General features: G+C 41.7%; 1 protein-coding gene across 1 annotated transcript in view; it reads right to left on the bottom strand.

Moving 5' to 3' along the window:
- Positions 1-25,714, bottom strand: part of TAFA1 (TAFA chemokine like family member 1) — a 223,917-nt gene that overhangs the window by 34,062 nt on the left and 164,141 nt on the right. Inside the window, exon 3 of the mRNA XM_071756262.1 lies at positions 17,791-17,931. Within this exon, the coding sequence (XP_071612363.1) occupies positions 17,791-17,931 (141 nt within the window). The remainder of the gene's footprint in view (positions 1-17,790; positions 17,932-25,714) is intronic.

Below are 25,714 nucleotides of genomic sequence, written 5' to 3'. Positions count from 1 at the left end.
ATGTATAGGTCTGGACTGGACCCTGCTTGGTGCTGGCAGCTGCTTCCCTTTCAAGATGCTTAGAGGCAGCCAGGAGAAATTCAAGAGGGGATCAGGCACAGCACCAAAATATCATCTCAGCTGCCTCTTTGCTGCTCCTCCAGGGAGCTGTGTCAGATGCTTAAAGCATCTCCTCCCAGGACTTCTCAGGAGACAATTTGAGGGTGAAATGTTACCCCAAGGTATTGGTACCTCTCCTCTCCAGCAGAGCTGAATTGCTCCCGTTGAGTTTTTCATGGCAGAGCTGCCATGTGAGTTATCTTGTGTTTGTGCCAGTGGCTCAGGAAAGAGGAAACACAGAGATGTGTTAGTCTGGAAACAATACCCCAGGGACATCACAGACAGATTCATCTGGTGCCTGGGAGACAGCATAATTCATTTGGATGAAAAGGGGATTCTCCTCAGTGACACAGAGAAAAAAAAAATTAAAAAAAAAAAATCTCCTTTTATCCTCTTCTTGGCAGAAGTGTGAAACACAAGGAGTAGCTCTTCTCCATGGGAAATGGGGAATGCTGTTGTAATTGTTGACACCACTCTGGCCAGAGTTACTCAATTAGTCCCATGTCCAATTCCCTTCTGGGCTTCCACAGGCACCTGGGCTTCCAGTTCCCTAAATTTACCATAAGCACACACAATATGGGGACCAGAGATGCTGTGGGCTCCAGTGGGATAACAAAAACAGGAGAATTTCAGAGGCAGGGACTGTGAATCCTACACAATTCATGCTCATCTGGAGCACAGACCAGCAAGACTTCCCTCTGTCAAGGTAAAGTTTGATGGTCACAGTGCACATCACTGTACAAGGCACAGCTTCAGCACTGCCAAACTCCACCCTCCAGCCTTCCCTTGGAAAATATATTCCTCTGAGCATGGTAATATGCTTTTTCTGCTCCCTGGTGATGAATTCCCTATAAACTAAAATAATGTGACAAGGAATAATTGCCAAAGACGTAAATATGTACTCAGCTCTTTTGATGATTTGGAAGGTTTTGAATCTACATATAGAGCAAGCTATGTTTTTTTAAAATATACTGGACTTGAATAAAATCAAGTGTGCTCACACTGAAATATCTGTTGTCTGCAATTCATAACTGGGAGAACTGTGACCAGATGTAGGTCAAGATTTCAGAGCAAGGCTCTCTCCACAAGTTTACTCTATTTTGAGGTGGGTAACTTGCTCTTCCCTGAAAATATTTGGTTTTCAGGGGGAGTACAGGCCAGGTCTCTCAGAAAATGAGACTACTATGGAGGTTTTTCCATTTGGTGCACCATTATGCACCACTTTGTAAAATCTCAAGTAGATTCTTCCCTACTCTAACTGCTATTTCTGCTATAAAGATGTGCAAAAGGGGCTATACTCATTTCTCATCAAGAATCTGAATCAACATCCCTGGAAAACTCCCATTAGCTTGAATGTGAATTGCCTTATCCCAGTGTAAAGTTATAAATATGGAACAGCATCACTGGCACAGAGCTGACACTACTGTAAAATATGAGCTATGATTACCTTGGCCCCTTTCATTCTGTGTGCTGCTCCAGTACTACAGCTTCCAAAGCCCACCAAAGTTTGCAATAATCCCCTAATTTACATCAGATGTCCCATCCACCACTCTTTTTAGTGTCCTTTCTCTTTAGTGTCCCTTTGATTCCACAGGGCAGTGACACTGGGCACAGAGTTTTGGCAGGAGGCCACCTGAGAGATGGTTATTTCTTTGCATCATTTTGGGAGCAAGAGGCTGGGTAATGGAAAGAGTGCTCAAAGAGCTGTAAAAATAATAGCACTGAGATATTGATTTATAAGGAGCTGGTTTTAGATTACAGCGGGATAAGCAATATTTAAATTGAACATCAAATAAAAAAAAAAAAAAATTCAAAATATTACTATAGAGGGAAATGTGAGACACAAGGAGTATCAGCCTGAGAACCTGAGAAGTTGGCTGGATAACAGACCAAGGTGTATCAGCAGCATAAGGAGCCCTAGAAGTGAGTACAACACAAGTCTAACTTGACACCAGATCTTGGAGAAGGCAATTGGTGATGTTAAGAGCTTTGCAGGCAGGGGAAGGAAGAGAAATGAGCAACTTGCACAAGTAGAAGAACCAAGAAGAAAAGTCAAGAGCAAAGTCTTGATTTCCACTGGCTGTAGCATTACAATTCCTTGGGAAAAGAAATTATATTAAAAGTCAGTGGGCTGAGAACATCTCCCTGGAGACACTCTGTGTGCATGATAGAGACAGGAATATTGGGTGGAGAGATCCTGGAGGGAAACAGGGTTGCTGCAGCTCCAGAGTACAAAGGGGCAGCTGAACCAATATAGGTTGTGTCCCTAAATCAGATTTCTTTTTTTGAAAGGGATGAAGATTAATCAAGACAGAATTAAAGTGAGTCTTTGATAAAATGCTTAAGTGGCCACACTTGAGGTGCAAATTATTTGATAATTTGCATCAGCTAGAGGATGAAACAGTAGTTTCCTGTTATGCTGCAGGAAATATCAGCTTGCTAAATAAATCCTTTAACTTTCCTCTGGCACCTATTGATTATATCCAATAGAAATTAAGAGTAGAGGGCAATTAAGTTCAAAATTTAATAGTGTTCTGCTCCTGTTAATTTACTGCCTGGCCTGATCAATACATTACACTGGATAACAATCTATTCCAGCAAGGATTGGGTTCTCCAGTGCCCCTTCCACTGTATTTATAATGATGAAAACCTAAATGTTAAGTAAAAAATAAAATAATAAAATAGCATAACAAACAATAAAAAATTGGATTAGTCACTGAAGTGGTGAAAAAAACAGATCAAAACCGAGCTGACTTTTACAACACAGAGCTTGGACCTTGTCAAGCTGTTAGGTAAGCTACAACCTCAGCCTCACAGAACCCTCTGCAAATCAAAATCTCAAGCAAGTTTTAAACATCTCACATATGCAGCAATACCAAAACCCCACCCTTAGTCCAGAGGGCAAAACTGAAGTGTGAAACTGAGTATCAATGATAGTGAAAGAAACAATACTGTATTGTAGTTCTTTTTTATACATAATAGTTAAGGTCTCTAGGTGAATAAATCCAGCATAGAATTTATGTATAGTAAGCTCTCTTAAAACCTGGAAGAAGTTCTGGGCTGATTTGCATATGGATGCCTGGTTTAATTGGACTTCTCTCCAAAAACTTCTAAGCACTTTTTGAATCATAGAATAATGTTGGTTGGAAGGGACCCTGGAAACCATCAGGTCCCAAACCCCCTGCCATGTCAAGGACACCTTCCACTACACCAGGTTGCTCAAAGCCCCTTCCAGGCACCCACAATCTTCCCAAGCAACTTGGGGAATGTCTCACCACCCTCACACTAAAGAATTTCTTCTTAATATCAAATGTAAATCTTCTCTCTTCCAGCTTAAACCCATGGCCCCTGTGTTGCCCACAGCCAATCTTTTTTTTTTTTTTTTCTCCTTTTTTTTTCTTCCTTTCCTTTTTCTTTCCCCTCTACATAAATCCTATATTCTTGTCCTTGCTGGGTACCTGCATAGTTTTGCAGCAGAAACCAAGCAGATTGGGGTTCCTTGCCAGAGTGCAAGTCCAGCCCTCTTGGACTCTGCAAAAACTCCTGGCAAGAACCTCTCAACACCTACAATGGGATTTTCTTAGTGAAAAATAAAACCCCCAAATAATACTGCAATAATTCCAGACACCTCTCAGTGTTAGCTGAAAAATGGAGTAGGAAGCAGCAGCCTGTATATTCTTTGACAAATCTTAGTATGAAGTAAGCAAATACAAAATTATACATAACCAAAACAGGTTGCACAAGCCAGACACCATGCTAAGGTAGCTGGTTTATATTTTATAGAAAACTACATTTATCAAGACCCAATATTTCAGAAAAAGCCATCAGAACAAGCACAGGAGTCCTACCCCAGGTGCAGGGGTATTGCACTAAAGCCTTGCCCTGAATTCTGCTCAAAATCTGGGGACTCAGGAGAGCCAGGAAGGGCTTTGGTTGCCCCTTTTGCTTCTGGGATTTGCCAACACTGCCAATATCCTAAGCAACACATTTCTCCTCCAGGTCTGTGACTATTAGACAGTCATATTTAGGAAGGGAATATAAAAAAGCACAATCAGAATTAAAAAAAAACCAAAAACCATAGTGAAAGCCAGCAAAATGCAATTAGTTTTTCCAAAATGGCCTCAGCGTCTACCAAAAACCAGAGCTGGGCCCCTCAGCAGTGGTGAAGCTGCAGTGTAAGAGGTCATTAAGGTCCAGTTGCTCCTCACAGGATTTCTGCTAATGATGCATTGTGGCAATTAAAAGAGCTTTTTTATCACCTTGCATTTTTAGTAGCAGTCAGTAATAAAGATCAGAGTGTTCTGTTTGCTCCTTATCTCACACAGGTAAAGCAGAGCCTAGTAAATGCTGCACAGTTAACAAGGTATTTGATCTACAGATTTATTTTGTGTCCATGTGTCTGCTCACTGTGGGTGTTGATTGCACTCTGGTTATTTTAGAACTATTTGGTGTAAAAAAAAAAATTAAAAGGGTAGTAACCCTTTTAATTAATTAATTAATTAACCCTTTTAATTTAACCACCAGCTACTGTGGTAACATTTCAGGCACACAGTACTGAGGCTTTATTAGCTAGGCTGAAATTCTCCAGACTAAACCACAGCCAATTTATTCCTGTAACACTGCTTCCTCACGGGTCATCATCTGTATGGATTAGACCTGAGAACTGGAGGTTGTTTAAAAAAATGAATTTCTAGTGCTCTTTCTACTGGTTTAGTAGTAAACGAAGAAGAAAATATTCTGTCCCTCTTTTCCTTTTCTAATGAGAGACTGTTTTTCTTTATGTAGACAAGAAAGGGGAAAAAAAAGGAAAAGGGAAAAAGGGGAAGAGGGAAGGAAGGAAGGAAGGAAGGAAGGAAGGAAGGAAGGAAGGAAGGAAGGAAGGAAAGGAAGGAAGGAAGGAAGGAAGGAAGGAAGGAAGGAAGGAAGGAAGGAAGGAAAGGAAGGAAAGGAAGGAAGGAAGGAAAGGAAGGAAGGAAAGGAAGGAAGGAAGGAAGGAAGGAAGGAAGGAAGGAAGGAAGGAAGGAAGGAAGGAAGGAAAGGAAGGAAGGAAGGAAGGAAGGAAGGAAGGAAGGAAGGAAAGGAAGGAAAGGAAGGAAAGGAAGGAAGGAAGGAAGGAAGGAAGGAAGGAAGGAAGGAAGGAAGGAAGGAAGGAAGGAAGGAAGGAAGGAAAGGAAGGAAAGGAAGGAAAGGAAGGAAGGAAGGAAGGAAGGAAGGAAGGAAGGAAGGAAGGAAGGAAGGAAGGAAGGAAGGAAGGAAGGAAGGAAGGAAGGAAGGAAGGAAGGAAGGAAGGAAGGAAGGAAGGAAGGAAGGAAGGAAGGAAGGAAGGAAGGAAGGAAGGAAGGAAGGAAGGAAGGAAGGAAGGAAGGAAGGAAGGAAGGAAGGAAGGAAGGAAGGAAGGAAGGAAGGAAGGAAGGAAGGAAGGAAGGAAGGAAGGAAGGAAGGAAGGAAGGAAGGAAGGAAGGAAGGAAGGAAGGAAGGAAGGAAGGAAGGAAGGAAGGAAGGAAGGAAGGAAGGAAGGAAGGAAGGAAGGAAGGAAGGAAGGAAGGAAGGAAGGAAGGAAGGAAGGAAGGAAGGAAGGAAGGAAGGAAGGAAGGAAGGAAGGAAGGAAAAAGGAAGGAAAAAGGAAGCCATAATTAAAGCAGGTTAAACCATCAGGGCAGAAATCCCATATGGGGTTTAATACATAAAAACATTTTCACCCTGTCTCTACTGACCTTGCTGGGATTGGCTTCCTTGCCTCTGAAGATCAGGAAAAGAAATCCCAGATCTAGTTCAGGCTTGTCCTTGTAGGAGTGGCAGAGCAGCCTCACAAGCTGCTTTTTGTCTCCCCAGGATCTGCTCTGCCAAATGAGCCTGAAAGTGAGAACTGCCCCCAGCTGCTCCCCACCAGCAGCCTCATGGATATGATCCCATCCACCCCAAGCTGGAGGGTCCCATTCAGGTCCCATCACAGCCACTGAGTTTGGAAGCAAGTAAAGAGCACCAGGAGGCTGCCAACACCAACTTCCTAAAGGTTAATAGTTACAACAGCGTTTTGGCTGATATTTTCAAAGCTGCCTAGAGGGGATGCAAGCCCAGTCCCCATTAATTTTAAGAGGAATGGGGCAGGCACAGTCCTTCTGAGGCTCTATTTCAGCCTCTTGGTGACATAAGGTTTGATATGGCAGGAGGCTGAGTACCTGCTGGGAGCACTGAAGCTGATGCAGCCCCTGGATTTTGGCTTGAAAATGGAATATGCAGAACGCATGAAAAGTCTGGCAGTGTTTACCATAAATAATGAGTTTCAAATTAAAATAGCTCACATGGAAAAGGTCGAACCCAAAGCTTGTTACAAATGAGTGTTCCTGAATATTTCAGAAATGCACTGAGGCAACACAGTGCTCACTTGCAGGGGTTTTCACTAAAGGCCTTTGCATAAGCTTCTAAGCAGGTTTGTCAGTTTATTCCTTTTACTAGGAAACTGCATCAGCTTTGACAAGGTTTTCAGTGTTAGTAAACAGCAACAGTAAAACACAATTTTTGGGTGGTATGGGATGCAATTATTTGAATTTTAGGAATTTCCAAACGTCCCCCAATTATTTTATTTACCAAATCTGACTCCACACACCAAGTTCCCTGCAATCACAGAACATTTCTGAGTGTTCTTTCTGTCCTGCCCTGTCCTAATGAGCAAACTCAGCTGGGAATTTTTCGAAGTTGAACTGATACATTTTGCTATAATCCCTCACTTGTGGGCACCAGGGGTCATTTGAAGACTGCAAGCTAAGCAGCAAGGTCATAATTTACTTAATTTCTGTTTGCAGATGATGATTTTTTTTTTTTTGCAATGACCACACAGAACTTAAAAGCACTGTTTCAGGGGGCTGGAAGGAATGGATTCAGCATTATTCCCTCATCCAGGGTAGTCCAGCACTGCCATCACTGACAGGTGGAACAGACTAAACAAATCTAAGTCAATTACACAAGAAAATTTATTATATTTGTCCATTGACCTGCTTGGTAGTTTTCCCCCTTATTTTATTAATAAATTCACAAGACTGATAATTTTTTTTTCTTCAAAAACTGCATTACAAATACATCACCCACCCCCAGACTTTACCCTTAAGTTGATATGAAATGCAGCTGCCCGAAAACTAGCACGATTTGTTATATATATATATATATTATTTTTTTTTTTTGCCAGATTGAATCAATTCTTTCTATATTAAAGAAAAAGCACATTTGCTGTTGGCTGTGTCTCTCCAACACACAAATGAATTCTTATGAGTCTGTTCTGTGGCTCTTTTTCTTGACTTACATCATCTGTGGTGCCTCCATTGTTCACCAGTATGTTGTGGTATTATTTTATCAAATAATACTAATTTCTTTGTCCTTTTTGCTTACAACGGACACTGGAAGTCTGCAAAATTAGCTGGCATCCTTACTGGGAAGCTGCTGCCAACCTGCTCTAAGAGTAAGAACTGTTCTTCTAATTTCCAAACTACATTTAACGACGGGGAGTTTATAGCTCTTAAATCCTCTGCTGTTTTCTTGGTCTTTCTCCATTCCTCCTCCTTACACACTGATCTGACAGCAGATTCCTTCTTCTTCATCCTTCACTTTGCTCCTCCTCTGACTAGAGGCTGCCCATTCTCCTGGGTAGCCAAAGTTTTCCCTCTGCTCTTGGGTCCCAAAGTTCATTCCCCTCCTTTTTAGAAGCTGAGTGGCCAAAACTGTGCACTCCTTCCAGGAATCCTTTGCTACTGAGCTGAATCCCAGGGGAAACAAAAAAGCTACATGGATTTTCTCCTTTAGTGCTTCATTCCCGTGCTCTGTGGTTCAAAGCAGTGGTCACCATCCCTTCACCTGTCAGAGCAAAAGGTATTTGTGACCCCAGAGAATGGTCTCACCATAGCCCATTGGAGTACAAGAGTTCCTTACAGTAATGGGCTTTTTAAAAATTATTTAATAGGAATTATAGGTGTTCTTTTTTTACAGTGTTGTTCATCTGGTTAGCTAGTTTCAAGAGGAGAAATGTAGATGTCCAAAGGAAATGGAGTTCATTTGATATTTGCATAACTGTATTACATACAACCATACATTTGATGGTATTTTTTGGAGGGGTCTGCAGAAAAAGGAGAGGGCATTTTGTAGTAATAATAAAACCAATGCAGAGACATGTTTTCTGCTCTCATTTGAATTGATGGAAGATTTGCCATTGTCCTCAGTTAGGACAGTGTCATTTGCTTCTCAGTTTCATTCCTGAGTGATGGTTTGTGCTGATGTTTCCCCTGGCTGTTTGTGAGTTCTGGGTGCATTAGAAAGATAAAAAAAAAAATAAATGTACTGACCATTCACATGCATCTTGAAAAGTCTGCTGTATGCTTGCTGCCTAGGAATTGTAATCAAAAGGAAATGATTACACAAGACCACATATTAAAAACAATCCATCTGCCTGCAGAATAGGCTTTTTATACTAATGACATGGGGCAGAATGCTTAAATTGTAGAGCACAGCTCCACTCTGCACTGCTGTCTTTTGCATGGTAATTTTAAAGGGGAGAGGCAGCTCTTTAAAAATATTGAATTTTGCCATACTACATCAGCACTGGTGCTTGCTTAACCTTGAGCAGTTATTGTAGTAAACAGAATGGTCCATGGAAACTCCTAATTCCCAAAAAGGAATAATGCTTTCTTTGAGATACTGGATTAGTAAATTGCTTTCTGACACCTACATACAGAGACCTGTTCCAAAATCTGCAGGCTATGCATGTGCTGAATAGCACACTTCCTTGGCACAAAGTCTAAGATTTGGACTAAATCCCTCCTTGCAATGTACTTACTTGCTTCCTAAATGTAAGGCAATTCTGCAGTGTTAATGCATGAAAATCATCCAGAACTGACAACGAGCTGAGAAACTGCTGAGGGGTTTGGGTCCTGCAGCTACCTGTCTGTCTGCTGAGAGGAGGAACTGGAAACGTGTCTGGGATCAATTTTATGGATAATCAGTTCTCTGAAATCAATTAAACACTTGTTGACTTGTCCTCCTCTGGTTGCAGCAGCCAGATTAATCTGTATCATTCAACACAGCAGACAATCCCAGTGCAAAATTAGTGACTCTTAGTTGAACTCACTGCATCAGTGAAGGATTAAGGAAGTTTATTCTTCTTACAAAGCTCTGGTCGTTGTCTCTTTAAAATTTCAGCATGCGATAACTTCAGGTTCTTCTCTCATAATTTAAAGAGACCGTGCTACGTTGCTGCATTTTCCATTTTGACATTATCACCCATTTGTGTTTCAATCCTCATCCTACAAACCCCATTCAAGCCTTGTGAGCTAGCTCCATGCTCATAGACACAAGGTGGCTTGGAAAGAAAAGAAAAAAACTACTTAAAGCACCGCAACACTCCCATCACGTATTTTTCATTCCGCATCAGAGACACCTGTAGAGAAGCAACATTTCACTGCCCTGAAAACCCAGCATCCGATGCAGAAAAGATGTATGATGTGAGCTTATGCTGAATTACTCTTTCCTGGCAGAGATAGATTGTTATCTCAATTACTGCAAAGATGTGGTGTAAGGGGACACAGCACAGATGCTAACCCGACCTCAACGTTTCTCTAAGCTCCTCTTGGCCACCGCTCAGCTGAGCGCTGGTCCCACATATTCCCTACAGACCACGAGCAAAGATTAATAGCTGGTGGCCATTCTGTTCATTTTCCTAGAGTCAACAAACCATGACCTCATTTGGCACAGCTAGCCAGATGAGGTGGATCCAAACCTCTCTGGATTTCAAGAGCCAGTTTACACCAGCTGAAAAAAAAATCTGCCTGGGGGTGTCAAACACTTTCTGAATGCTTTCTGAATTCTGCGCTTGGCCCCCGCGTCTGTGCCTGGTTGCACAAGACACAGGCAAACCCAGTGTTTGCTTAAAGGCACGGTGTAAAGGTTTAAAACTTTTACTCCTGGGACACCACACATCCTGTACCAGCTGGCAACATCACTCCACTCAGATGTAGTAACTTGTAAGGAAGCATTTTTTACCTCTGCCTTGCTGGGGCCACACAGGGCAGCTACAAACTGGACTCCAAACCTTGTGGTGGCCGTGATGGACATGAATTCATCAAAACTTCTTACATCTGCTCAATATCCAGGTTTTACCTTTCTGATTCACTTTTGTGCTACCCTCCACACAAAGCTTCTTGGCTCTGACACGCAGCTGCTCATCCCAGCCCTGTGAGCTCTTTTTGGACAGCCTTTTTCCATCTAGTTCCTGACATTTGGAAATCTCTCCAGCACTGTTGGATGCCTGCTTGTTGTGAGGAGCCTCCCTTAGCATCACTGAAGCTTTTTCCCCCTACATCTGCCATCTATAGATTTTCAGATAGATGGCAGGGAGCTGCTGCCCCTTTACTGGTCTAGTCCAGTCTGGCCCAAGTAGATTTGTGAATGGAACAGCTGAAAAAAACTCCTTGTCTTGGTTGTTCTCAGTGCTTGGACAAGCAGCATGCCTTGTCCTTATCCTACCTGAACTCAAGGGGTTTGCCTGCATGGTCCTACCTGTGGCTTCACCCCTGTGAAAGAATTTGCTATAATTTGGGCTCCCTTTTCCCAAATACCTCATGTTTGGTTTTCCCTGCTGTGCCTGCCACACCGATGTGGCCGCCCGCCCTCCGTGCCTGCGTTCCCTGCATCCAGCCCCCCCCCCCCCCTTCCCAGGCTCTTTCCAGTGCTGTGATTAACACTTAATGCTACCTATAAGAGGAGAAAACTCCTACTGTTTTTCCATTTAGCCTCTAGCAGGCTTATTACAAGTGTTTTAGAGAAAGGTTACTTTCCTCTGTATGGAGGTGAAGCAATTATAGGTTCCTGTGTATCTCCCTGCTGCTCTGTGCCCATGCTGGTCTCTCATTTCACCTTTGGGCTGCTGCTTGTGCTCTGTGCTTGGCTGAGAGGGCTCAGCTCCCTCTGTGTCAGCACTGAAACCCATCAGCTGGAGCCTGGAAAAAATGACCACCCCTCACATAGATAGAAATAGTGCCATGACTTAGTGCTTTTTTTTTTGCACTTTCTTAAGAAAAGTAGACGTAAAAAAGAAAGTAGAAAAGAAAATGTTTTTGGTTGGTTTTTTTTTTTGAGGAAACTGGGATTGAAGTGAGGTCTCTGCACTTCATCAAGGGGTGAATTAGATGTTTCCTGAGCTTGATATTAAAAAGGGTGGCTGCTTTGCTACACAGGAAACCACAATGTCAACTGGGAAAGAAAGAAACACAAGACCTAAGCAAGGAGATAAATTATGGCTGAGATGAAGACGTGCACACATAAACCCACAGTCAGATGATCTCATTACTGCACCATCTTCACACCAGAAAGACATCATCATCTGTCTCCTTCTCCCTAATGCCTGGTGGATGTTTGCATGCAGCACAAACAACACAGCCCTCACCAAGAGCTGGTAAATGAGGCCAGCCTGGCAGCCCTCACCCCAGCCTTTGGCTCAGGTTGGCTGTGTTCCCCCCTTGAATATCTTCCTTAATCCCTGGGAATATGAGTACACACCTGAACAGCCCTCTGGGCTGCCCGTGGCAGGATAACTTCAGGAGGCAACCTGGGGAGCAGAGCTGCTGGGTCTTGGTAAATGAATTCCTGGCTCTTCCTCCTCACTGCCACCTTTGCTTTTGCTCCTCCTGAAGTCAGGAGCTCTCAGGATCTATCTGCAATTTCAAGGTGGCTGCAAGGGCATTTAAAGAAGTCACATTTCTGGACAAAATGGAAGTCTTAAAATATTTCACTACGCAGTTAGGTTTCTCTCTTCCTCTCTTTTTTTTAATAGTGCAGCTGATATCCTGTGAAATTTTTTTCGAGCTTACTAAATGGGTGTCAGTGGGGAACTGATATATTTTTTTCCTCCTTACAAAATGAAGCCATCTGAATTCACCAAATAAAAAAAAAAAAAAAAAAAAAGAAAAAGAAAAAAAAAAAAAGTACAAGTCTCCTCCTCAGTTCCAGTGGAGCTGCAGAAGGACAGGGCTATAGATTTTCCCAGGAGTGTGGAATAATTCACCAAGCCTGCTCGTTATTCATATAGACAGTGCATTAATAACATGGGACCCTGAGATCTCCTCTTATCTAGGCCGAAGCACAGCTAGAGGGATGAGGAGCTGACTCCTTGGATTTCAAAAAGCATTTTTCCCCCTTTTCTTCGAGAAATAAGAATTGATTGAAAGTATTTTCACAGAGTGGAAAAAAAGAAGGCTTTCTGGTGATACCACCTAAAGTACACATTAGATAAATTGAAAACTATTGGCTTTGTGATTGTGAACTGTTTTCACTTGATGTAAGTGCTGATAGATACAGGATTATATCTAACAAAGCATTTACTAAGGACCTGACCCAAAGTCAATAGGACTCTTTCATTTGATTCTACTGCACTCCATCCAGAGAGAGCCAGGATTATCCCCCTGCTCATCCCTGAGTGGGTGTCAGCCCGGGCAACATGGGTGCTGTGGGAGGATCCAGGGGCTGAGCACCAGCTCAGGGACCCACAAGGGGATAAGCTGCACCTCTTGAGTTATGGAAGCTGGCTCTACAATAGGTACTTTAGCCATATTTAAAAAAAAAAAAAAGAATTAGCTCATGTCAAAAGTGTGGCTGCACTCATGGTCTGCCCAAGGAGGGATGCACCAGATGGGACCTTTGCATTTGCAGGTCCAGAGTGAGAGAAAGGAAGGCAAATGCCAGCAAAGGGAACATGAATGCTGTCCTCTCTCTGCTCCCACTGTTGCACATGGAAAAATAAGGATGTGAAGCACCAGCCATCCAGCAGGAGTTGTGACATGCTGGCCCAGAGAGGCATTAAAAGTCACAGTGCTCCCAGTGGTCATTAAGATGTGTGTTTAATTTGCTGTCCTGACAAAGTCTGATGTAAGCTCACAGGGCTGCATGGTGGCTCGTGACAAATAATTCTCAGATGAAAAAAAAGCTGAAGTACATACATGAACATTAGTATTTCATATGTTACAGAACAATTTTAAACTGGAGGGGGTCCAAAGCCAGTCTGGGAGAAAGGGAAATACTGAATTAATTTAATTTTATTGTTCTATATTGGTGACTGATTTCTCTCTCCTCTGATGCATGACTGGTATAAAACATAACAACAGCAGACCATGGAGAATTAAAACACCAGTCCTGCTGCCTGAGACCTAATGCTTCAAATCCTGTGATGCTTACAGGAATAATTCAGATGGTGAGATGCTACACAGCATTTTAGCAGCACCTTCCATTTTCCTCATTGGTTTTGACCAATGCTAAAACCACCTCATTTCCTAAAAGCACTGGCAACATGTACAAGCTGCATTAAAGTCTCTTAGTGACTTATTTCATAAGCCAGTGCAGGTGCTCTTCTGTTATCCTCTACTCTGTGGTCCAACAGCTTTCAGAGGTAATTGTACAAGAAATATTGAGGTTGTTTGTGAAAGAGTTTTAAAAAGACTTGAAGTTGATTGAAGAAGAGGGAAGTGAAAAATTCAAGCATTAAGAAAATGTGTCTGAGGGCATTGACTGCAACACACTGAATTTCAGTATAGGTGAACAAATTATTATTCAAAGACCTTGAAGAACCCATGGACATAATCACCTACTGACTGTACAGAATGGTTCAATACCACTGTAAATGATATGGTACAAAGCACATTATTCACAATATAAAAGTGACAGCAATAAAATAATAAATATCTTGTATTCCTATTACATTTTTATTGCAAACGTATGAAGTGTTAGAACTGAGAGAGCATATCAGATATTTTCTCTTAGTATTTACTCAGTCACCCCATGGGCTCCCTTGGCCTCTGTTCTCACTTCCTTCACACCAAGTATTTGTAACCAGTCCTGTTTGGTTTTACCCTGAGAGGAGACTGGGAAAGTAGAGTGCAAAACAAAAGTGTGATCCTTACAGGGAATGAGAAACTTACAAACAGGAGACAGAGGGCTGGGGACCCCCTGAGCATGCTGGACACTGATTTCCTCATCAAAAGGGACCCTCTCAAGCTGCTGGAACATGAATGAAGTAAATCCATGTGGGATTTGCTCTGGAGAAGTAGTTGGGCAAATGGAGAAAATAATAAGATCTGTGACAGAGAGCTGAACAGAGTGATGCCCAGGGTGTGTGCTACTGCCAAGGGGAAGGCAGGATAAATTGCAGGAGGGGAAGGGAGAATTAAAAATCATGGAAAGGAAAAGGAAAAGGAAAAGGAAAAGGAAAAGGAAAAGGAAAAGGAAAAGGAAAAGGAAAAGGAAAAGGAAAAGGAAAAAAAGGAAAAGGAAAAGGAAAAGGAAAAAAGGAAAAGGAAAAAAGGAAAAGGAAAAAAGGAAAAGGAAAAAAGGAAAAGGAAAAAAGGAAAAGGAAAAAAGGAAAAGGAAAAAAGGGAAGGGAAAGGAAAAGGAAAAGGGAAAGGGAAAGGGAAAGGGAAAGGGAAAGGGAAAGGGAAAGGGAAAGGGAAAGGGAAAGGGAAGACCTTGAAGTAAATGTGAGACAAAAGCAGCAAAGAAAGAGAAACCTGCATTTCTGTTTCATGGCAAGGTTTGGCTTTTGTTTTGCTCTCCCTATTGCTACTACATAATTCATTGGTGATTGAGGTGGGTTTCAGAACAGAATGAATGGCAAGGGATAATTTATAACTTCTGAGGCTGTCACAGTATGGCCTCTCCACACTTCAACAAGTTTGCTGGACTTGGCAGGAAGTGATGCTTGGGAATACATGGCCAATTCCCACCTTCATAGCACAAACACCACACACACAGCCTCAACTTCAGCTCATTCAGGATGGAGGGAGAACTGCATCCAGAAGTCCTGTATACTATGATGCTGTTCTACCCATAATGAGATAAAGGACATTTATCGTCCATGATACTTATTTAAAAGGTTAAACTGACTCCTAAGTTTAATTGCATTCCTTCTAAAACAGAAAACAAAAGCATCTCTCCACACTGCCTCAGCCCCACAGCCCAGTTGCATCTTGGAGCAATGGTTGGTAGGAACGGAAGGCAATGCATCCTTTCCTCTGTAACATATGAACTCAAAGTATCAAAGCATCATCCTTAAAGAGGGTTTTTCTGATGAAACTGGAGTAAGAAACACCAAAAGCTTGATTCTGATCCCATTAAGTCATGGTCTGGTATAAACAGGGTATGGTATAAACAGGGCAAGACTGAGGCTCAGCTGTTTTCATACACACTATAAAACAGCCATCAGTTGGACATGGCTTGAGGCAATGATCAACCACAGATGGGGTCAAACTGCTGCCATGGGATCTCCCAGCCCTCTGAAAGGTGATCAGGCTGTTCAGGTGTGAGTAAAGTGCTGTACCTGAACACCCATGGATTTTTTAAAGGGATCCAAGCAAGCTTTCTTAGTGACAGATTGGATCTTGAAATTGTACACAGTGTAAAATCCAGTGTGAGATTAAATGGTCTTAATCCTCTCTAAGGGTAAGAAAGGTAAAAAGTTGGAGATGACCTTTTGAAATGTCCTCCTGTACAAAAGAAAGAGCAAATCCCAAATCTTAGGCTGAGCTCAAGCACTGACATCAATGGGGCTCCCATGGGAAGTTCTAGGAGTTTGCCTGAGCAAGAACACAACCACTAAATAGACCAAAGTTTGGACTTAAAACAGGTCAGTATGGCAAAAGACACAAAGCAAAGTCTGGGATGAAACAGAGGCCAAAGAAAATGCTCCTTCTATTAATTTTTACGAGCAGCATATTGGGCTTTTGAGCCTTTCACCAACCATCTACAAAAGAAGTTCTGGGCTGAGTACAACAACTGAACTTGAAAGGGGAAGACATTCCTTTGTAGTTCACATTTGCTGGCTTTGAAGTCACTCTGAGTCTTACCAGTGACTTCAAGGGGAGTAGATTTGCACTTTTATATTAGCCATTGTTTTATCCTTCCTCCTTTCAAAATTCCAGGCAATAACATTTCTTTTTATTGTAATCCTGACAGAGCAATTAGGCTCCAGTCCACACCTGCACCCAACTCTTTTTCTGAACAGACCAGGCTTTGAGCTCCTTTTCTCTGAACAGAACTTTGAGATCTGAATTAATGGTGTCTCTCTGCTCTACCTGCTGCTTTTGTTCTTCATGACCTGCTGAAGACCATGAAATTCTTCAAGATTTGTACAGCTGATCTTTGGTTAAAACCAGCTGTAGTTTTCACCTAGGGCTTTATGAGTGCGCTTAAAAGAAAGAGAAAAGTTTCTTTTTATCAGTATAATTAACCAAGAATAGAATGTGGATTAAAGTATATTTGTTCACAAATGCCTTCATAGTGTGTTTTTAGTCAGGAGTGCAGAATCCCAGTGTAACAAGCTCTGAAATACTGCCTCATCATTTCAAAATGGGAAAAAATTTTTTAAATAATAAAGCATTTTCTATCTTTAATATGTGAATTGGATACGTACACACCACAAATACTGGCTGAGAAAAAATTAGGTTCACACCTCTTCAAGGCAACTTATCCTCCCTTCTTTTTGGTGGGGAATGGGCAAGCCTCAGAACTTTGCCTACACAATTCTCCAGCCCCCAATCCCAACAATGTTCCTCTCTAACCTTGGGCTACAACTGGACCAGCTCCTTTGCCCTTCCTCGTGCCTTTGCATCATCTGATTGAGGAGAGGTACCCAGAAAAAGCCTTTTTTCCCAATGTTTGCTTGTACATCTCCCTCCTCTCACCCACTTGGAGGAAACTGAGTCCCAAAGAGGACACATTGGGTGCTTCCCAAACCTGCAGCCATGCCTCCAGCCATGGGAAGGATGAGAAGATCCCAGGGCAGGACCCACCTGGACTTGAGCCAAAGTGATCCCTGGCTCTTCAGAGCCCCTTTGGGCTGTGGGGGGGTATAAACAATGGCACCAGATATTTATCATAAAGAGTAGGAAGGAATTTTATACAAAATGCTCTGTTTCACAACCTGTTGCACTGAGGGATTTTGTAACACAGAGCAGCTTGCTGGGAAGGGTAACTAATGGGATTAGCAGCACTTACTCCCCAGGTTTTTATGCACTTTATATTTTGTTAAGCACTTCCAAGCCATGGCCTCTCCCTGACTGGGAGAGAGTGGCAGGGGAGCCCCAGAGAGAAATACAGGCTGTGGAAATAGACCTGATGTGAAACCCAGACACAAATAACATGGTGCTTTTCCTTCAGTAAAAAAATCCCCATGACAAGCAACAGTACCAGTGATTTCAAAAGACAGGGGTTTTTTTTTCCTAGCTTTCTGTAATGTTTGATACAGGACAAGACCACAGGATTATTTTATTTCCTTTTTTTTGGCATTTTCAAATGGCTAATTAAATCAAAGTGAATGGCTGGTTTTGAGACACTTATGAATCAAAACTAATGTGGCACCGGGGGGCCCTGTGATCTGACTCAAGGGAGAACTTTGTCCACTTATTTCTTACAGAATCTGTTATACATCTCTAAGTGTCTGTAATGAATGCAATGCTCTCATTTTGGGGAGTAAACATTAATGTGACATGCACAGAGCCATGCACTAAAGTAGCAGGCAAAGGGGTGTAAATGTCTCCTTATGCTTAGAGATTTTTCTGCTTTGATAAATCAAAACCACAACAAAGTTCCTATGCATCATCTATAGATTTAAAGCTATTTACTGGATGGTACACAAACAGAGACAGATATACAGGAGGAGCTACTTGCCATCAACACAGGAAGGTCTGTTTCTTGTAGTCCCAGCCACTTTCCCAGGTAGACAGGAGCATTTTACTGTTTGTGATCTTTCCTCAATACGATTCTTATTACAACATCTGTGTGCTGCTATAACTTCACACGTTCCTCCTTCTGGCAGAAAAAAAAAATAGGAAAAGAAAGAAAAAAAAAAAAGAAAAAAAAGAAAAAAGAGAATATTGACACTCTGATTAGGAAGAGCAGAAGTGGCTAATCAAAACACCCAGGAGTGCTCCTGCCTGTGTCTTTGCACAGCTTCTCTACAGCTGGGATTACACTGTTATTTCTCCCATTATCCATGCTCCTGAATAAGCCAGGTGCTGCTGTACTTCAGTTTTAATAGGAAATGCAGATAAATCTCCCTCCACGTTAGATATAGCTTGCCTGTCTTATATTAGCAGCTTCTCTGTTATCAGCAGAATTTTGAGCCTGAAAATGACTGCATCAAGGGCTGTGCCTGAAGAAACATCAGTAACACACCAGAGTAAATGTGCAACCACTGTGTTGCCTGATTTGATGCTTGCAAAATCAGAGGTGTCTTCCCCCAGATATTCTCTTGTACAAGGACATGGGCTAAGGGAATACATCTAGAAACAAGCTTTTCCTCCAATATTTGATTTTATGCCAGTCCTCAGCCCTTAGGGAATGCCAATCACAGCCTCTCTAAATTACAGGATGGTCCCACAGCACTTCCTTTGCTACCCCACTCACTAAATTGGCAGTTTTAAGGCAGAATACATTTCCATTGTGTGCAAGATCAGCAGGCTGAATTTGTCTTCCCCCTAATTGATCTTTATGAATGTTTGCAATGGATTTATTCAGGGGGAGAATACAATGGAGTGATGGACAGAGGAATGGTGGCTTAGGGTTCAGGAATAATTGGTGTTTGAGGAGTATGGGGTGCACAGAAAGGAAGCATCAACTCTTATTTTCCCATTCACCTTAGCAGTGCAGGGCAAGGAGATGAGGCACCAGAGTGGGCTGATGCACTGCCCAGGTCATTTCTTGATTCTTCTGTTAAGACTGCACTGAGGTTATAATCACCAAGTATTGCACAGTGCCAGTCTGCTCCCCACAGATATTTGGCTGCTTTATGAAACTGCAGCATAAATTTGGCAGGAGTTGTTTAAACGTAGTGCAAAACATCACCCACAGCCTGCTAAGGAGTCTTTATAGAAAAAACATTATAACTTTATGCCACTGAGATACTAACTGTACATTGCTTTTACTGTAGGATAAAAAAAAAAACTATTCCTGTCTTTGGATTTCACTCTTCTTGAAACAACTTTGAAAACTTTCTAACACTACAGTAACCCTCTAGAGTAACCCTGCAGCCAGGTAGGAGAAAAAGCAGGGTGTAAATGTTGATCCACGTCTGGCTTTGAACAAGGAAGAGGTCTGGGAGCCCAGTAGCATCTCCCTGCTCAGGAGTGAGTCCTGTTGATTCCAAAAATGTAACATTTTTGCAGTGAAGCACTGGGGTAGTTGAGCAGGGAGGAATTTCCCTTGACCAGAAGTTGTTAAGCTCTTGCAGTGATGTGTACCTGGTCTACCTGGATGTTGTTTTAAATGGTACAACAACTGCCAGTGAACAGGAGCTCCACAAAGTATGGAAATTCCATTTTTAAGCCACTGACCTTCCAGGGAGAGTCAGTGAATATCCTTGAGGATCCATGAGCTGAGGCTGTGTGGTCAGGGGGTTAAGCACTGGTGAATTTGCAAACATGAGCCAAGAGCAGCCCTGCAGTAAATATTTAACTCATCTGCAGAGAAATGCTGCTCCATCCATTAGTTATCAAGTGCATTTGGCCTGCTGACACAAGCTTTTTACAAGCCAATAGGTGCCCCAGAAGAGAGATCCTGACAGTCTGACAGTCTTGGCTCTTGGGTGTAAGAGGAACTGTGACAATCAGCTCAGCCCCAAATGCCTGGGCTGTTCTGTGAAGCATTTTTTCCTACAAACTCCCTGCTCCCCCATCCAAATCACATGGAAAGCAATGAAAAGGTTCTCATTGGTTTCATTCATCTTGTGGTTATGCCCTAAGAGAAGAAAGATTTGTGATGGTATTGATTGCAACCTTAACAATAAAGATAATGTACAGAGTAATAAGCATTTCTAGTTTTAGATTGTGGAGACTGTGTGGTAAATATCTGTGAATAAGCTAACTGCTTGCTTTTCCTCATTAATTTGCTGTATGAGTACTAATAACCACATGAGCTGGTTTTGCTTATTTGTTTTATCTATTCAAAATAATGGGTTGTGGTGGCTGAGCTTTATAGCACTTTTAATTGTTCTATGAAAACCCAAGTTACTGCAGCAATAAGGAATTTAACTCAAAGTTGTTTAGGAGTGGAAAACATAATGGAAATGTAAAGGCAAGGAAAAACCACTTTTTTTAACCACTAGACAGTTAAGTACATTAATTGGAGCTTTTCTCTGCACGGACTATAATGCAAATCATAATAAAAATAACAATAATAAAAAGACCCTTCCCACTGCTGACACAAAAGAATAACTCTTTTTCACATGGAGAAAGTTCTGCATGTTACACACCTTGTTTCATGGAAAATTTGTTACGTAGGACCAGATTTTTCCACTAAAGCATGTTTAGGCTATCAATGATTACTGACCTCATGTACAAAATGGGGATGGAGGTACCCAGACAAATACAAATGGAGACAGGGAGACTATGAAAAGAAACCTCATCGAAAAATCTTATTTCTGATTAAGCTATTCACAGATTAATACATACCACAATTATACTGGGGGGGAGAGGTCCAACTTTAATCTCTATTTCAGCTGTATGCATGAGAAAGCAAGTCAGAGCAGGGAGAGGAATATGTCTCAGTATTCAATTTCTGCTGAAAATTTTTTTCCTATGTTCATATCTATATGCAAAGTACCTTTTGATCCTCTGATTTTAATTTTTTATTTTCAACTTTTTTTTTTTTTTTTTTTTTTTTTTTTTTTTTTTTTTTTGAGAAAGAGGGTGGGGCACAAAGAAACACTGTTATACCACTATCTTAGGACTTCTGCTTCTGAGCCAGCGATCGCTTGTTTATTTTTTTTTCTAGGTGTTTTTTCTAGATTATGTAAAAACCTGGTGAGACATTACAGTGCTGGGAGTCCTGAAAAAATTGAATTAAAGTGAATTATTGACCTGATAGTCTGTGAGTGCAGCAGAAGTTTGAATCATTCTCACAAAGAACAGAAATATCTTCTTTTGGAAGTTCATGGTCTGTTGAGCTAAGGTAGCTTCTGGCTTCGTTTCCACAATAACAGCCTCATCCAACTCATCCAAGTGAACAGAGGATTTGCCATTGATCTTAAAAGGAGAGGAAAGGGCCCTAAAATCCTCTAAGTAAGTATCTTCTGACTTTTTCACTGAGGGTTACATGTCATGAAGTGGCTGCTTTCTCCAACTTTCAAGAAGAAAAGCTTGTGGTTTTTTTAATGCCCTCCTGCCCCAAGAAAATCAGGAAAAGATTAGGAAGGGAAAAGGATCCTGCAAACCAGGAACAGCTTCACTCCTCAAGAAGCTTCAGAGTGGAATGAACATGACCTAACATGAGATGGATCTTGTCCACACCAAGCATCAGCAGGATTTGACAGCAAGAAGAGCTGAACCTTCCTGAGGGCCCAGTTCAGAGGATGCCTTTAACTTTGTGTGGAGGAAATGTGATGAGTACCAAAGGAAGAGGGGCAGAATTGGCAGCTGGGAAGGATTCTGGGCTGTTGAAAAGAGCAACTATCTGTGGGCTTAAAACTCTTTTTCCTAGCCTTTCAGAAGGCTTTGTTCTGCACAGGCTTAAAATAAGAAGCTGTTGAAATTACCTGTCATTGGTACTATAAAACATGGACAACTTTGATATTCCTGCAAATGGCTTAAGTCTAATTGGAGGACACTAAATTCCTGAAAACCTGTTCATTTTTTATTTCTATTACAAAGCCACCTTGAGTTTACACACTACAGAGTGAAATATTTTATCCTAAGTAAGAACCTCCTGTAGGTGGCTGTGATTTAGAATATCTAATCATCTATAGGGTCTGAGTGCACGTCTGGCAGAAGCCAAAAAGCCATTTTCTAGTCATCTCTGTTGTTTATATCCCTAGCTGGGAGGTAATAATAAGAGCATATTTCGCACTTCAAAATTATAACTCGTCTCTGTATTCTATCCAAGCCTAAACTTATCAGTAAACAACCATAAAAAAAGGCAAACAGCAGTGCTGATTTGTGTTATACATTGTGGAAGTCATTAACTATGACTCAGGTAGCAAAACTTATACATTCTCCCTTTGACAGTGATGACAATTTAATAGTATTTGACTCCGCTGAGTTACATGGAGCATCCTGCAGCAATGAGAGAGGCTGTTTATCAAAATGATAAATATGTTTTCATTTCCTCCTTGGCTCCATGGATGTGATCAGAAGTCTAAGGCCATCAAGAATTTACTTATTCTGGCCACCAGGCAGACATTAAGCTATTCAGGACCATCTGTGCTTGAAATGAGTTCCACTTAATGGACCTTCCTAGGGCAGGTCAGCCCTAATGAATGCACGTGTGCATGATTGCATGAGCAAAGCACTGCTTAGCTGAGGCTTCTTGGGTTGTTTGGCAGAGGCACAGACTGCTGAGAGATAAGAGATGCCTTGCTTTTTGGGGTCACAGATCCAGTGATTTTGGAATTCAGTTTCCTCCCTTGCATTGGCTTCCATCTCATCACCAATGCACTACACAACCTGATACAGTTGAAGGTTGTTGTAAGAACTTTTTCATGTTACTCACACACAAAAAATGATACCCAAGGAACTTTATAGGCCTTGTTGGTCAGCTTTTTGCCCTCTGTTATAACCTAAGCAACCTGCCATGAGAATATGAGCAAAGGAAATCATGTGGACCGATTCTATCACCATTTCCAGACAGTTCATTAGAACTCTTGCTGATTTTCCTAGCTCTCATAGAATCATAGAATCATAGAATCCTAGGGGTTGGAAGGGACCTCAAAAGATCATCTAGTCCAACCCCCCCTGCCAGAGCAGGGCCCCCTAGAGTACATCGCCTAGGAACGTGTCCAGGTGGGTTTTGAATGTCTCCAGTGAAGGAGACTCCACAACCCCCCTGGGCAGCCTGTTCCAGGGCTCTGTCACCCTTACAGTAAAAAAAATTTTTCTGATATTCAACTTGAACCTCCTATGCTCCAATTTACACCCATTACCCCTTGTCCTATCACTGGTCACCACTGAGAAAAGCCTAACTCCATCTCCCCGACACTCACCCCTTACATATTTGAAAACATTGATGAGGTCACCTCTCAGTCTCCTTTTCTCCAAACTAAAGAGACCCAGCTCCCTCAGCCTTTCCTCATAAGGGAGATGTTCCACTCCCTTAATCATCTCAGTAGCTCTGCGCTGGACTCTTTCAAGCACTTCCCTGTCCTTCTTGAACTGAGGGGCCCAGAACTGGACACAATACTCCAGGTGTGGCCTCACCAATGCAGAATAGAGGGGGAGGAGAACCTCTCTCGACCTACTAACCACCCCCTTTCTAATGCACTGTTTATTTACACAGCCTCAGTGTTCCTCTGTTGTCCTCCTGGGTTTGGGGTCCTATACCCCAGGATGTTGTTCTCCCAAATGCTCAGGTCTATGCAGATGTTTACAAGACCTAAGAGATCAGAGAAAACATTAAGCAGAACTGAAGTTCTTCAGACTTCAAGCAAATATTTAACAACGTGACAAGACAAAATCCTTCAGACACTTGAAGACTGTCTGGAAAAGTGTCTACAGAAACTAATGGGAAAAAAAATATTGCACTCTTGCCACCTCATGCCTTTGCACAGACAACCTAGAGAAGGAAAAGGCAGCCCTGTGTTAGCCATTTTTCCATTTGCTGAAAAGAATTCAGATTTGGAGGCTCCGGTTTGAAGAGTTTGCAGAGTGAATAAGCTTGGAAACTTCCCAGGTGTAATTAATATATTCAGGAGCTTTAATCAAAATGTTTATGCCAGCTAATGTGCCAGAACTACAGACTATGCTGTGCTTAGGGGAAAATACTATACTTTACTTTAGGAAATAATAAGCCACTACTATGTTACTTACAAAGTAACATTTTGGTATCTGACAGGAATATGTAACAGATGGAAAAACAAAGTCCCATGCTACTCCATGAGTTGCTTCACAAGTGAACAAATAAAAGACTCCTCACAGCCACAGTGCAACTACACTCCAATTTTTGTTTTACACATCATCCACCGACTCTCTGTAGCTGCTCCAGCAGGAAAAGGCTCAAGCTTACAGGATGAATTTCTGCTCTTGGAGGCTGACAAAGGCTGCAGAGTAATCAGACAAAGCTTGGGGCTTCACTTATTTTTATAAGGTCAGGGCTAACTGCATCTCAGCTGCCAGAGAGCCATCAGCTCCAGTGAAGTCACTGAACAGTTGGATTTGGAGCTTTAGCACAAAGACACCACCAAAAAATGGATCCAAGCACTAAGTCATACCTAATTCTTTCCCTTTACAAAAGCTGATCCAAACAGATTCACAGGCTACTCATAAATGGAATTACAGCAACCATGGGAATTTCTAACTCATTGCACATGCTCCCTGAGCCATCTGGTTATACACTGGATTTTTTTTTTTTTTTTCTTTTTTTTCTTTTTGCCCAGTGGATCGCAATAAACTGCACTGGTCTGTTCCCTAAATTTATATTTCCATTAATATTCAGTATTTCCATTGTTCATTATGTGGGATATATATTATTTTCAGTTTGGGAAGGCTCCATGCAACTGCAGCAACAGAAGTGATTCCCGCTGCGGGTCATTAAATTTGAGGCTGAGATGTTATTTTCTCAAATGTTATTGCTATGTAAAGGCTCTGAAGACACAAGGTACCTCCTCTAAAGAAAACTCTACTTGTTTATTAAAGACTACAACAAGTAGTTCCATAAGCATGGTAGGAGAAATTTGGTTTCCTGGGGGTTTGCCCCTTGTTGTTCATTTCAAACTCCTGTTGAGCACCTTCTGATGCCAAAGTGACTTTTAGAGCACTCCTGGAGGCCACAGCTCAGCCCATGGACTAATTTCCTGTTTAATATGCAGTGTTCCCTGATTTTTGCATCACTGATAGAATGACCACATTTCTAGCAAGACCAGAAATGTATTGTCTTGGTTTGTGTTGACCCATTGGACACATGGTCAGAGTCTGGAGAAGGCCTCCTGGACCAAGCAGGTGACCTATTGATGGAAATTAATGGCACAATAAGCCAAAGTTCTGGCAGATTCTGAAGTCAGAACTCCCAACCTAAGAGGGGCAATTAAAAAACCAGCTTTGGTTATTTAGGGTGCTAGGAGCTAATTTTCTAAGTGTAGTTTTGATAGAAAAAGCCATTTCCATGAAACCAAACTTTTCCACAAAAATCCATAACAAATATTTTTAGAAGAAAATAATACCTTGAAAATATTTTCTTCAGCAGAGTGTTAATATTTCATTTGAATATTAATATTTTTTTCTCTCATTTTCATTATATTTCCCATTCAGGGTAGTAGGGGAAGCAGGGATATGCAAAGCTCTAATTAGCACATGGATTAGTAGTCTTTTACAATTTTCTACTAATGCTCTCTGCCATCAACCACAGGAGGCTTTTTATCTGAGAGATTTACAGATTCTTATACTTACACCCAGAACAGACTCTGATCCTCAAGAACTGGTTTATTCACAGAAATTAAAAATAAGTATTTTTTTGCAAAGGAGAAATGGCAGGGATTCTACTCTTGAATTCACAAAGAAAACCCAGAGCACACCAGTGGATGAGATGTGGGTGGATCTAGGGCAGGCTTATGGATTTCCATATCAAACCAATATACACACCAGAGAATAGGTCTTTCTACTAAAGAGCC

The sequence above is a fragment of the Heliangelus exortis genome, chromosome 12, assembly GCF_036169615.1.
Source record: "Heliangelus exortis chromosome 12, bHelExo1.hap1, whole genome shotgun sequence".
In the NCBI taxonomy this organism is placed as follows: Eukaryota; Metazoa; Chordata; class Aves; order Apodiformes; family Trochilidae; genus Heliangelus; species Heliangelus exortis.
The sequence above is the reverse complement of the archived record's forward strand: the minus strand, read 5'-3'. Positions and strand labels throughout refer to the sequence as shown.